At 40.0% G+C, this 13,544-nt stretch overlaps 1 protein-coding gene across 1 annotated transcript in view; it reads right to left on the minus strand.

Moving 5' to 3' along the window:
• FMN2 (formin 2) overlaps positions 1-13,544 on the minus strand; it is a 268,229-nt gene that overhangs the window by 62,851 nt on the left and 191,834 nt on the right. The window contains exons 12-13 of the mRNA XM_063082920.1: positions 13,245-13,304; positions 12,478-12,598 (exon numbers count right to left, since the gene is read on the minus strand). Coding sequence (XP_062938990.1) covers positions 12,478-12,598; positions 13,245-13,304 — 181 coding nt within the window. The remainder of the gene's footprint in view (positions 1-12,477; positions 12,599-13,244; positions 13,305-13,544) is intronic.

The following is a 13,544-nucleotide window of genomic DNA, read 5'->3' on the forward strand; positions in this document are numbered from 1 at the left end:
TCATACAAGTGTCTAAGTTCAACCAATGCTGATCACGTTTAGAGTCATTGCTACTCTATGAGTTTCCAGAAGGTTTCACTGGTGTCTACAAACCTGCCCCAGCAAGTACGAAGGAAGTCACATAACAGATACAAAGAAGACACAAGGGTGATTAGATCAGAAAACTCTTCTACCTGTGCTGGATGCCAAAGCCTTTGGAGTGGACATGGCCACCTTCTAGGAAAGGACATCCCCGATGGGCAGAGGTACCTCGGTCCTGAGGGGACAAGGAGCCTGGGTTGCCCCAACCCTGCTGAGGGAGGTCCCTATATAGATTGTAAACATATAAAGGGGAGAAGGGTGGGTCGGGAGGGTTTGCAGGGCTGGGGCCTCACTTTAATTCCCCTCCTTCCCCTGGTCCCCTGCTCCCCTATCCCTGAAGCCATTTGTTAAAAAAGAATAATAAAAGGATTAAGTCTGGTTTGTGCATTATTCTGGGTTCAGTTTCAGGAAACAAATCATTTTATCTATTTAAAGCAATTGATGCAGGCAGTGAGATGCTTACAAAAGTCATAAGTGCAGAGAGACTGGGCCCTACACTTGGTCTCCAGGAATGACTCCCAGAACAAAACTGCAGAACTGGTCCACCGGAGGAGCAGCTGCCTATGCCACACAGGAGCACCTGTCCTGTGTGGTGGGTGCCACAGACTTGACTGCTGGTTTTAGACTCGAACCTCACCTGCAAATTCTTACCACCAAATGAATTGTTGTCATGGGCCTCTGCTCTGCCTCTTGACACTCATGGGGCTAGTGATTGGGCACACTGGAACAGTGATTCAGGAAAACCCTATCTCTCCATGTCACTGCTCCACAGCAAAACAAACCACAGAAGCAGCAAAAAAAAAAAAAAAAAAAGTTTGGCCTCACCACTGCTCACGAGTACATATACTGACAAAAGCAAAACCACAGGTAGAGTGGACAGCTCAGAGGGCAAAGTGAGCAGAGCTTGACAACTGACTAGAATGCTAAGTCAGTGGCCCTTCATGAAGAGGCAAACTTCAAAATCAATCATGGAGTCTTTTCAGAATCTACCGGCCAGGGCTCCAAACTAAGCCATTTTAAGAAGTCATCTCTAAGGATACAACTCAGAGAGTTCACACGGTGACTCTCCTGTACACTCATGAGTGAAGGGGAGGGGAACAGAGGACGGGAAAGAGGATTGAGGCTTGGGTAGCTTGGGGATGCAGAAGGAGAGTAGCTCTCAGAAGAAATGCAATAAATCTGATTTTGAACATACTGGGTTTAAGATGCTAGTGGAACATCCGGGTGTAGTTTTCCATCAAGCAATTGGATGTGTGAGTTTGCAGATCAGGTAAACTCTGAGTAAGGATAAGATCACTTGGGGAAAGCATGTAACATGAGAAGAGGGGCCAAGGTTGAATACCTGAGGAACACCAACTATAGGAAGAAGCAGAGAAAGAGAAAGCCATGAAGAAAGAAGATGTAGAAGTAATGTCAGACGTCATCAGGAGAATCAGAAGTGAGTGTGGCTAACAAAGCTAATGGAAGAGCGAGGTATAAAGAGTGAGTCAAATGCAACAGACACCGAATGAGAACGGGGTTAAAAGGAAATGTGCATTCAACTTGGCAAACAGTGACAGCAGTGTCAGTAGTGCTGAAAAAGACAAACTGTGATACAGTGAGGAAGGAATGGGAAGGAACAGATCAACGAACCCAGAAGTTGACCAGAAATCTGTGACCATCTTGGCTAATGTGCACAAGTATTATTCCAGAACCACTGTCCAGCAAAGGTATGTGGGTCATGGGAAGACCGGTGAAGAAATCAACATAAACCTTTCCAACTTCTAGAAAATTCTCAATGTTCTAGTCTTGCCAGTGGTGGATCATTAGGTCCAACTGCACACTAAGAGAAGCATACATGGACCACTGTATCTGGAAAATGGATTTTGGAAAAACCTGACCCCTAATAACTAAATGTCTATAGACTAATCTCAAAATAGTTCCTCATCACATGAACACAATGGAAGAGGACAGAGATAACACACCCACCCTTCTCCCCCTTATATGCTACTCTGTGAGTTTCCAGAAGGTTTCACTGGTGTCTACAAACCTGCCCCAGCAAGTACGAAGGAAGTCACATAACAGATACAAAGAAGACACAAGGGTGATTAGATCAGAAAACTCTTCTACCTGTGCTGGATGCCAAAGCCTTTGGAGTGGACATGGCCACCTTCTAGGGAAGGACATCCCCGATGGGCAGAGGCACCTCGGTCCTGAGGGGACAAGGAGCCTGGGTTGCCCCCACCCTGCCGAGGGAGTTCCCTATGTAGATTGTTGTGCTCTTCAAAACATCAATATGTTCAGAAAAAAGGAGAGGGTCATCACTTCATAGTCACCTAAGGTTTAAGTCTCAGTCTGATGGGAACAAGTTCTCCAAGTTGGTAACTGATGGGTCTAAGCATGAATATGTGACATAAGGCGAGTGTACATTGTTAGCAATTAGGCTTTCTTGTCACATTCAGGCTTGGAAACATAAAAGGCTAACTTTTATCTGTCATCATAAACAATGCCACAGTGGTCATTTAGATAATTTAAATGAATTCATTCCATCAGTAAGGGATAGTCCAAAATGAAATTAAACTAACTCTAAGTTATATAGTTGGCATTTGCAGTGTCTACGTTAATACCATAATTTTATAGAAAATGAAAGTCTATGAGTTTGTCTTCTGCAAGCTTTAGGAGGAGTCAATAGTATTGATTATTTCAGCTTCAACCTTGAGCATAGAGAATGACACCAAAGTTTCATAACATTTGTAAGAGAAGTCATAAAAATTAAATAATATACAGTTATTTAATGTTCTAAGTCTCTGGGTGCACGTGAACATTTCTAGTGACCAGGCAAGGGCTCACTACTTTTGAGGTCAGTCCTCCTATTGTTTCAGCTCTCATCTTTAGACAGTTTCTCTGATACAATACAGAATAAATGTAATCATAAGGTAGCAAGTTTCATTTCAAATACCAGTTGTGATCATGTAATAGTGGGTACTTGAGTCATGTTCTTCAAAAGGATCCACAAGCAATGTCTAATGCAGCAGAGAAGACTGCATTTGTTTTTTGTTTGTTTCTTTCTAACTTTTTATTACGAAAATTTTCAAACACAAAGAAAAGTTGAATGATAATACAGAGAATACCTATACCCACCACCTAGATCTAGCAATTTTTGTCATGACATTTTTGATTTGTGTATACTTTTTGAACCATTTGATAGTAAGTTGCAGACATCATGAAAGCTTATCCCTAAAACTTTAGTATCAGTAAGGACATTGTAGTGGATTGAACTCACTGAAGCTTGAATTGTGTCCCCCAAGTTTTATGTATCAGAAAATTGGCCCTTACTGTGACTGTTAAGATCATGGGAAATCCTATTATGGTAATTAAAAGGTGGAGCCTTGAAGAGGTGATTAGATTGTACGATCATGACGTAATGAATGGTTTAAAAATGGTGGTCAAGGGCATGGTTCTGAGGGCTTTAAATGAAGAGAAGGGAGAGTCTCTCTCTTTCTCTCTGTGCTCTCTCTGCTCCCACCATCTTGTAGTGTGAGACCTCTGGGTCACTGTCACCACCACCAGATGGACTTTGGACTTCCCAAACTCAGAAACTGTAAGCAATACATTTCATTTTCTTATAAACTACCCAGTTTCAGTATTTTGTTATAAGCAACAGAAATGGACTAATACAGACATTTTCCTAAACAACCATAATATAATTAGTACATATAAAAACTAACAGTAAATCGCTAAAATATTGTAATATTTAATCCACATTTATTTATGCAGGGTCCATAAAATGTCTTTTGCAGTGTATATTTTTGAATCAAGATCCAATCAAGCTATATACATTTTTAATGGGTGTTTTAAGTTCTTAATCTCTTTTAGAGCAGAGATCTGCACACTGCGGCTGGGAGACCAAATCAGGCCTGCCATCTGTTTTATTTTATTTTTATTTTTTTAATTTTAACTTTTCAATATACATTGTAGTTGAATTCTGTGTCCCTTTACCCATTCCTCTTTCCCCTCCCTCTCCCCTCCCCCCCCCACTACCTTGTATCTGTTCACTTGTCTTAACAAGTTCAAGGAATTGTTGTGATTGTTGTGTCTTCTTCCCCTCCCACCTTCTTCCCTTTGTTTGTACATTGATTGATTGATTGACTGATTTTTAGCTCCCACAAATAGGTGAGAACATGTGGTATTTCTCTTTCTGTGCCTGACTTATTTCACTTACTATAATTTTTTCTAAGTCCATCCATGTCGCTGTGAATAGTAGTATTTCATTCTTTTTTATAGCAGAGTAGTATTCCATTGTGTAGATAAACCACAGTTTCTAATCATCTGATGATGGGCATTTAGGCTGACTCCAACTCTTGTCTATTGTAAATAGTGCTGAAATAAACATGGGAGTACAAGTATCTCTCCCACATGATGATTTCCATTCCTCTGGGTATATACCCAGCAGTAGAATAGCTGGGTCATATGATAGATCTATCTGCAATTGTTTGAGGAAACACCATACCATTTTCTATAAAGGCTGCACCATTTTTCAGTCTCACCAAAAGTGTAGGAGAGTTCCGTTTTCTCCACATCCTCACTAGACTGTCATTCTCAGTCTTTTGGATATTAGCCATCCTAACAGGAGTGAGATGGTATCTCAGTGTGGTTTTGATTTGCATTTCCCAAATGCTGAGTGATGCTGAGCATTTTTTCATGTGTCTGTTGGCCATTTGTATATCTTCCTTTGAGAAATGAGTATACAGTTCCTTTGCCCATTTTTAAATTAGGTTATCTGTTTGTTGCTGTAAAGTTGTTTGAGTTCCTTGTATATTCTGGATATTAATCCTTTGTCAGATGTATATTTTGCAAATATTTTCTCCCACTCTGTTGGTTGTCTTTTCACTCTGTTGATTGTTTCTTTTGCTGTGCAGAAAGAAGCTTTTTAGTTTGATATAATCCCACTTGTTTATCTTTCCTTTGGTTGCCTGTGCTTTTGGGGTTGTATTCATGAAGTCTGTACCCAATCCGACTTCCTGGAGTGTTTCCCCTACGTTTTCTTTAAGGAGTTTTATTGTTTCAGGGTGTATATTTAATTCTTTAATCCATTTTGAGTTGATTTTGGTATACGGTGAGAGGGATGGGTCGAATTTCATTCTCCTGCAAATGGATATCCAGTTTTCCCAACACCATTTGCTGAAGAGGCAGTCCCTTCCCCAGTGTGTAGACTTGGTGCCTTGGTCAAAGATGAGATGGTTTTAAGTGTATGGGTTGATTTCTGGGTTCTCTATTCTATTCCATTAATCGGTGTGTCTGTTTTTATGCCAGTACCAGCTGTTTGGTTACTATAGCTTTGTACTATAGTTTAAAGTAAAGGTAGTGTTATGTTGGGTTGCAACTGCTCCACTTGCTATAGCAATTGCTAGGGTGAAAGGAGGCCACACCAAATAGCAGCTGTTTAAGTTCCCCACCCACATGGTCCACACAAGATGGCACCTAGAGGAAGCAAAAGGGGAGTGTCACTTTAAGTTCTGCAAAAATTTTTATTGGTAGTTGGCTTTTCCGTGCTCGTGATCAGTGCATGATCAGTAGGCTAAGCATAGGAAAGTAACGCGCATGCACATGTGACCTTTCCAGTGATTGGCTCTCAGTGTGGAAATCCCCACTTGCTTAGATATAAATACAAGTGCTTAAAAGACAATAAAAGAAACTGCTTGATGGAACCCCCGCCACATCTGAGTGTTCCTTTGCGGGCTGAATAGATGGGCGGTGCACTCACCCATCTTCGGGGATCCTTCTTCAGTTTACACCGCAGAGGGCAACTTATCTGGTCCTGCCTGGGGGGGATAGGAAGTCTGCTGGGGATCACTTGGTGGCCACGGCCAGGGAAATCCGGAGCCTGGGCCTGGCTGACTGAGAGAGCACCCCGACAGCTGGTGCCCCGTGTGAGGAACCTTCTAACCGATAACCTCTTTTCCCTTTGGCGGGACAGACTCACTGCACACCCTGAAAGATGGGCAGCTAAAACTGAGGCTAGACCTCTGGTGCGGGGCCTCCAGGAAGGGAGGAACGTCACCGTGAAGCAGTCCAGGAGAAAACGGGGTAAGTGTCTCGGGCCAGGTGCACCCTTGTTTTGCTTTCACTTTCTTTCCTTCTTTCCCCTTCTTTTCTTTCCTTTTGAGTTATAAGATTTTGCCAACATGGGGAATAGTCATGACAAACATGTTGACCCTGCCCTTAAGGCCTTAAAATATTTGCTACTGAGTCGAGGTTTAAATTTAAGTGACTCTTCTGCTAGCAAGACGTGGGAGGTGGTATTGGGCTAGCCCCCTCAGCACCCTCGGCTGATTTGTTCTCTTATGATACTTGGGACCGTATTCAGGTTTTAGCCCAACGATGAGAAATTCATCAAGGATTTGAGCTGCCCCTAGGGTTTTACCCTACCTTGTCTGCCCTAAAGTTATGCTTTAAGCCAAGCCCAGGTGGGACACCAGCCCCGCCTGAGGTGGAATGTTTGTGGGCTGAATTTGATAAGGAGCGGTCCCAAGGTATGCCAGGCAATAAAGCTATCAAAGACCACCCCAAACCAAAGCCCGAAAAGGAGCCCTTGCCAAAATTGTACCCGCCCATCTCTCAGTTGTTAGATAACCATTCGAAGAGTGCTACCAGCCCCCCAGATACAGGCCAAGGTGCCCAGTGGGTCAATTTTAATGACCCCCCCTCCTTTCTCCATCAACCCCATGCATTCCCGGCCTTAACGCCCTCTAAAAACCCACCACCCTGGGGGCCTTGGGGCCCCCCTTCATCTGACATAACTTCCGGGGTCCAAGCCTTCCCTGTCAACGTCAACCCAGGGGCAATAGGCCAGCCCCTTGGTATCCCTGGGAGGCCCATGATTTAAGAGTTAAAAAAGGCTGTTGTGGAAGATGGACCAAATTCCCCCTGGGCAGAAACAATCCTCTAAGGGCTGGCACACCAGCCATGCACCACCCAGGACTGGAAAATGCTATGCAAGGCGGTTTTACCCCCTCACATGTTCATTAAGTTTTGCACTTTCCATAAAGAGGAGTGCCACACCCTTGCAGAGAGAAATCAAGCCGCCAAACCTGTTATTCCCATCACTTTTGGCATGTTATCTGGTACAGCAGACCAATACAGTACTGGGGTCCAACAGGCCACTATTCCCCCTCCATACCAAGACCAGGTTAGGGCTGCCGATCTTTCGGCTTGGAAAAAACTTGCAGAAGGGCCCACAGAGCCCCCCAGATTTTCTTGGCTCAGTTATGGTAGTTTCTATGTGTCCAGAAATTTATTCATTTCCTCCAGATTTTCAAATTTGTTGGCATATACTTGTTTATAGTAATCTCTAATGATTCCTTGTATGTCTGAGGTACCAGTTGTAATGTCACCTTTTTCATTTCTAATTTTTGTTATTTGGATCTTCTCTCTTCTTTTCTTAGTTAGCCTTCTAAAGGTTTGTCAGCTTTATTTATCTTTTCAAAAAACCAACTTTTTGTTCCTTTGGTCTTTTGTATCATTTTTCGGATTTCTGATTCATTTAGCTCTGCTCTAATCTTAACTATTTCTTCCATCCACTAACTTTGGATTTGGGTTGTTCTTGTTTTTCTGGTTCTTTAACATGAAATGTTAGGTTCTTTATTTGCCATCTTTCCATTCTTCTGAAGTAAGCATTTAATGTGATAAATTTCCCCCTTACTACTGCTTTTGCAGTATCCCACAGGTTTTAGTATGGTGTGTCATTATTTTTATTAGTTTCAAGACATTTTTTGATTTCCTCTTTAATTACTTCTTGGACCCATATATCACTAAGTAGAATGTATTTAATTTCCATGTGTTTGTATAGTTTCCAGAGTTTCATTTGTTATTGATTTCTAATTTTAATCCATTGCTATCTGAAAAAATACATGGAATAATTCCAATGTTTTTGAATTTGTTGAGACTTGTTTAGTGACCTAACATGTGGTTTATCCTGGAGAATGTTCCATGTGATGATGAGAAGAATGAATATTCTGAATTTTTTGGATGGAATGTTCTGTAGATATCTGCCAAGTCCAACTGGTCTAAAGCATTGTTTAGGTTTTGTGTTTCTCTGTTGATTTTTGGCCTAGATGATCTGTCCAATGTTGAGAGTGGGGTGTTCAGGTCCCCCGCTATTATGGTGTTAAGTGTCTATCTCATTCTTAAGATCTAATAGCGTTTGCTTTATAAATCTGGCTGCTCTGACGTTGGGTGCATATATATTTGATTGTTATGTCTTCCTGATGGACAGATGCTTTTATCATTATATAGTGGCCTTCTTTATCTCTTTTTATGGTTTTTGGTTTAAAGTCTATTTTATCTGATATAAGAATAGCTACTCCAGCTCATTTTTCATTTCTATTTGCATTGTGTATCTTTTACCATCCTTTCACTCTTAGTCTATGTGTGTCTTTGCAGGTGAGGTGAGTCTCTTGAAGGCAGCATATTGTTGGGTCCATCTTTTTAAATCAGTCAGTCAGCCTGTGTCTTTTGAGTGGGGAATTTAATCCTTTTACATTTAGAGTTATTATTGAAAGGTATTGATTTACTCCTAGCATTTTACTGATTTTTGTTTAGATGTTTTAAGTATCTTTTGTTCATTTCTTTCTGAGTTTTTGTTTGTCTTCTGTGTTTGTTGGTTTCTTGGGGTGGTAGATAAACTACATTTTCTCTTTATTGTTAGCATTTTTGTTTTACTGGTAGGTTTTCTTCATCTTGAGTACTCATGGCATTGACCGCTGTTTTTCAGGTACCAAAACCCAGTACTCCCTTGAGAATTTCTTGTGGGGCTTGTCTTGCATTAGTGAACTCCCGCAGTTTTTGTTTGTCTGAGAAATATACTATTTGTCCTTCATTTCAGAAGGACGGCCTTGCTGTGTAAAGTATTCTTGGCTGGTAATTTTTGTCCTTTGGTATTTTGAATGTATCATCCCATTTTTTTCTGGCTTTTAGGGTTTCTGATGAAAAGTCTGATGTTAGTGTGATTGGTGCTCCTTTATAGGTGACTTGCTGCTTCTCTCTTGTAGCTTTTAAGATTCTCTCTTTGTCTTTGAGTTTTGCCAGTTTGACCATAACATGTCTTGGAGAGTACCTTTTTGAGTTCAATATGTTTGGGGATCTTTGGGCCTCCTGAATCTGAAGATCTGTGACTTTCCCTATACCTGGGAAGTTTTCTGCTATTATTTCATTGAATATGTTTTCAATGCCATTTCCTTTGTCTTCCCCCTTCTGGAATACCCATGATTCGTATATTTGAGCACTTAAGGTTGTCTGTTATCTCTCTTAGATTTTCTTCAATTTTTAAAATTCTTTTTTCTGGTTTGCCTTTGTTAATTCAAACAGCCTGCCCTCAAGGTCAGAAATTCTCTCTTCTGCTTGTTCTAGCCTGCTGGTTGGACTCTCTGTTGTGTTTTTTATCTCACTGAATGAATCCTTCAGCTCCACAATCTCTGCTACGTTCTCTTTCAGGGCATGATTTCTCTGTACATTTCTCCTTTCAGGTCCTGTATATTTTTTCTCATTTCATTGTGTTGTCTAATTGAGTTTTCTTGCATCTCATTTAGTTTCCTTAGAATTGTCGCTTGAAATTCCTTGTCAGTCATTTCAAGGACTTCCTGTTCTGTAGGATCTAGAGCTTGAGTGTTATTATTTTCCTTTGGTTGTGATGTACTTTCTTGATTTTTCATATTTCTGGTATCTTTCCTTTGTTGTTTCATCATTGTGGCAGGGGATATCACAGTCCACTCGTTCCACCCTGATATCTGGCCTGGATCCTGAAGGGATTGCCAATTCTGGGCAGCAGGGACTAGCCTGGGCTGGGGGTCCCACGGCACCTACCTGCTCCAGCATGGCTGACGTGGGATATGTGGGCCCAGCAGCTCTCAGGCCTCTCTGGGAAGAGGGAACTGACCTGGGCTGGGGGTCCACAGCACCTGCCATCTCCAGCATGGCTGACTCGGGGTGTGTGGGCCTGGTGGCTCTCAGGCCTCTCTAGTTGGTAGGGACTGACCTGGGCTGGAGGACCCGTGGCTCCTGCCTGTTTTGGTGTGACTGGCTTGGGGCATGTGTGCCTGGTGGCTTGCAGGCCTCTATGTGTGGTGGGCACTGGCCTGCGCTGGGGGTCCCATGGCACACACATCCTGCCTGTTCTGGTGTGGCTCTCATGCCTTCCAAGAAGACTGCTTTTAAGTTGATGTTTGCACAGAACAGTCTTTCATATGTTTGGAAAGAGTTCTATTTTCATTTCAACTTTAAAATATCAACTACCTCTTCTCTACCCCACAGGGGCTAAGAAATGGACTGATCAGAATTCCAAAGCAACACATCTTCATTCACACAGTCAGAGAATCTGTTCTGGTGAGGAGCAAGAGAACGTGTGCGCAACATAAGCAAAGACTGGTGAAATATGACTCGAAAAACAAAGATCTACAATGACGTATGGTTTGTTTTCTTTTTTTTTTTGGCAGTCCTCCATCTAACCAATTCTAATGCATATGTGTAGACACAAAGTTCTCAAAAAGATGTCATAATATCATCCCACATAAAACACAGACTGGCTTAAGCCTCTAAAGACAAACAAATGAGGCAATGATATTTCTGTTTGATGTTTCTAAAATGATTAGAAAGGTTTTTACATGGGTGAGGTTTGATGCTGAAAAAAATATATTCTTCCATTTTCTAAATATGTATCTTTTTTAACAAGGTCAACAATGTGAACAGAAAAAATATTTACAAATCACAGTATTTCTTGGAGTTGAAGATTTGATTTTACTTAACTTCAGAGGGCTACACTCTCCCATTTAAAAAATACATTTGGCCAAAATTTTCCTTTAGAGATTAAATACACAACATATTCATATACTTCTACCATTAAAATGAATCATGCATCATCTACAGTATGAGAAACAAAATAAAAGATATCTACATAATCACTAATGACCTCTTTGTACATTTCAAGGTCATGATGCCTCTTCTAAATTGCAACCTAGACAAAGGAAAGGTCTTATGGAATTCTAATATGAGGGTACTACAAAAAGTTCATGGAAAAATAGAATTAAAAGATAATGCAATTTTTTTTGTAAACTTTTTGAAGACCGCTTATACTCAACAATGAACCTCCATACATAAATCCACCCATAAACCATATATAAATTCACCCATAAACCAATCTCAATTGTTTTATTTATAATTTTTTTGTTTGTTTAAACACGATCGTTCATATCTGTGGGGTATAGGGGAATATCAATACCTGTGCACAACATGTGATGCTCAAGTCAGGATAATTAGTATATGCAACATTACACAATGTAATAATTTTTTGTGGTCTTTTACCAATTTCTTGCTAACCTCCCCTTCTCCTTTCCTATCTCTTGTAGCTTCAGTTCTGTTCTCTCCTTTTGAAAGTTCAGTGAATTATTCTTTCTTCCTTCCTTCCTTCCCTTCCATTTCCTTTTTTTTTTAGCTCCAACTTATAAGAACTACAAGCAAACTATATAATGTGTATTTGTTCATTAAGTCCACATAAAAACATTTTTGCTCAGGACATAACAACTCCATAAATTTCATTAGAGATCAGTATCTTTGTCAAAAAGTTATACATTTCTCTGGTTTCTGGACAAAAATACTTAGGCCTCTTCTTCTCATCTAGTAATACAATATCAAATGGAAAACTCATGTCAATTTATTCATTGTTTATCTGTACTTAATAGAGTTAGACAGAGGCTTAAATAAATAGTTAAGGTGTTCTCAACTCTATAACAATAAGAATAGATTTCATGAAAATGGGATAAAAGGGATTTTCCTTAGAAAAATTTTAAAAATTGCAAACTATTTGCTTTAGAGTAAACATCATTTTTAATTTAAAAAGTTTAAGAATTTCAGGCTCTCTTCAAAATGATTTGATATAAGGCTTCTTGACGGACAGTAAAACAATGAACATTTATGTGTTTTTTGACCAAATGCGTGTAAGAAGATATTGTGTTCCTCAGAAATTTTAGAAGCCACAAAATCTTGGGCAATTATACGAAGGGAGAGTGGAAAGGGACTATTTTATCTTTCAACAAAGACATGATTTGTGTGTCCAGTCATGATATGATTGAATGTCCAAATGTTCTTGGCTATAACATAAAAATGAGACACAAGCTTGTTCCTCATGAAACAGGTTCTTTCAAATAACCAAGATACTATTCAATACCTAAATTCCCAAACACATAACTTTTTAAACAACAAAAGAATGAGAACATTGGCAAAATGTTTCTTGTGATACGCACACACATATACTCTATTTCTACAAGGATATAAAAAACTAATTCAGTTCTTCAAAAACATTGAAAAGTCTGCCTTCTTTCATTAAAAAAGCGTACACAAAAAAATGAGAGTTCTAAATTATGTTACCTTTCAAGTCTTTCTTCAGTTTTCTGAGATCCTTTTGAAAATCTTCAAACTTCATCTGCGAGGCCTGAAAAAGGTCTTGGGGTTCAGGCAGTGGAAAAACACACTGTTCTTTTCCAGCATCCTAATTAGCAAGAAACACATACTTTTTAAACAAATTAGCATCAACAGAAATAAGAATAACACAACAGCAGCAATGGCAAAAACCAAACCCAAACAACAACAATAAAACAACTGACAAATTACCCAGTGCATGTGAAAAGACATAAGTTTTGGGGGGCCAGGGGTGGAATGTAGTGGATTGAATTATGTCCCCCCCAAACTCACTGAAGCTTGAATTATGTTCCCCAAGTTTTATGTATTAGAAACTTACACCCCATTGTGACTGTTAAGAGAGTGGGAAATCCTATTATGGTAATTGAAAGGTGAAGACTTCAAGAGGTGATTAGATTGTAGGACCATGCAGCAGTGAATGGATTAAAAATGGTGGTCAGGGTGTGGTTCTGAGGGCCTTAAAAGAAGAGGAGAGTCTGTCTTCCTCGCTCTCTTGCTCTCTCTGTTCTGCTTCCACCATCTTGCAATGTGAGACCCTTGGGTTGCTGTCACCATCACTGGATGGACTTTGAACTTCCCAGCCTCAGAAACTATAAGTAATAAATTTCATTTTTCTTTATAAATCACCCAGTTCTGTGTATCCTGTTATAAGCAACACAAACAGCCTAATACACCCAGCAAATGAAAAATACGAGTCTATGTAAAAATTCTCTTACCTCATCGAAATTTCGTAGATAATATGAAACAATATACGACAAAAGGCTTCTACTATTGTCCTAGGCAGAAAGACCACAATACATAACAACATATTTTAAAAATCATTAAATATGGAGTGTTAAATAAAATAAATCTAGTTAATCCACATATATACACAAGAAAATTTAGAATGAAATGTGAATATCACTTTGAATTGCCTCCTTGTATCTAAGGAGTTTAATGCATAGAAGACCCCCCCCCCAACCTCCAGTGTTCCAATCTAAGCTTGCAGGGGTGTTTAAGGGCAGAGTTTCAATGGT

This window comes from Cynocephalus volans, chromosome 18 (assembly GCF_027409185.1).
Source record: "Cynocephalus volans isolate mCynVol1 chromosome 18, mCynVol1.pri, whole genome shotgun sequence".
Classification (NCBI taxonomy): domain Eukaryota; kingdom Metazoa; phylum Chordata; class Mammalia; order Dermoptera; family Cynocephalidae; genus Cynocephalus; species Cynocephalus volans.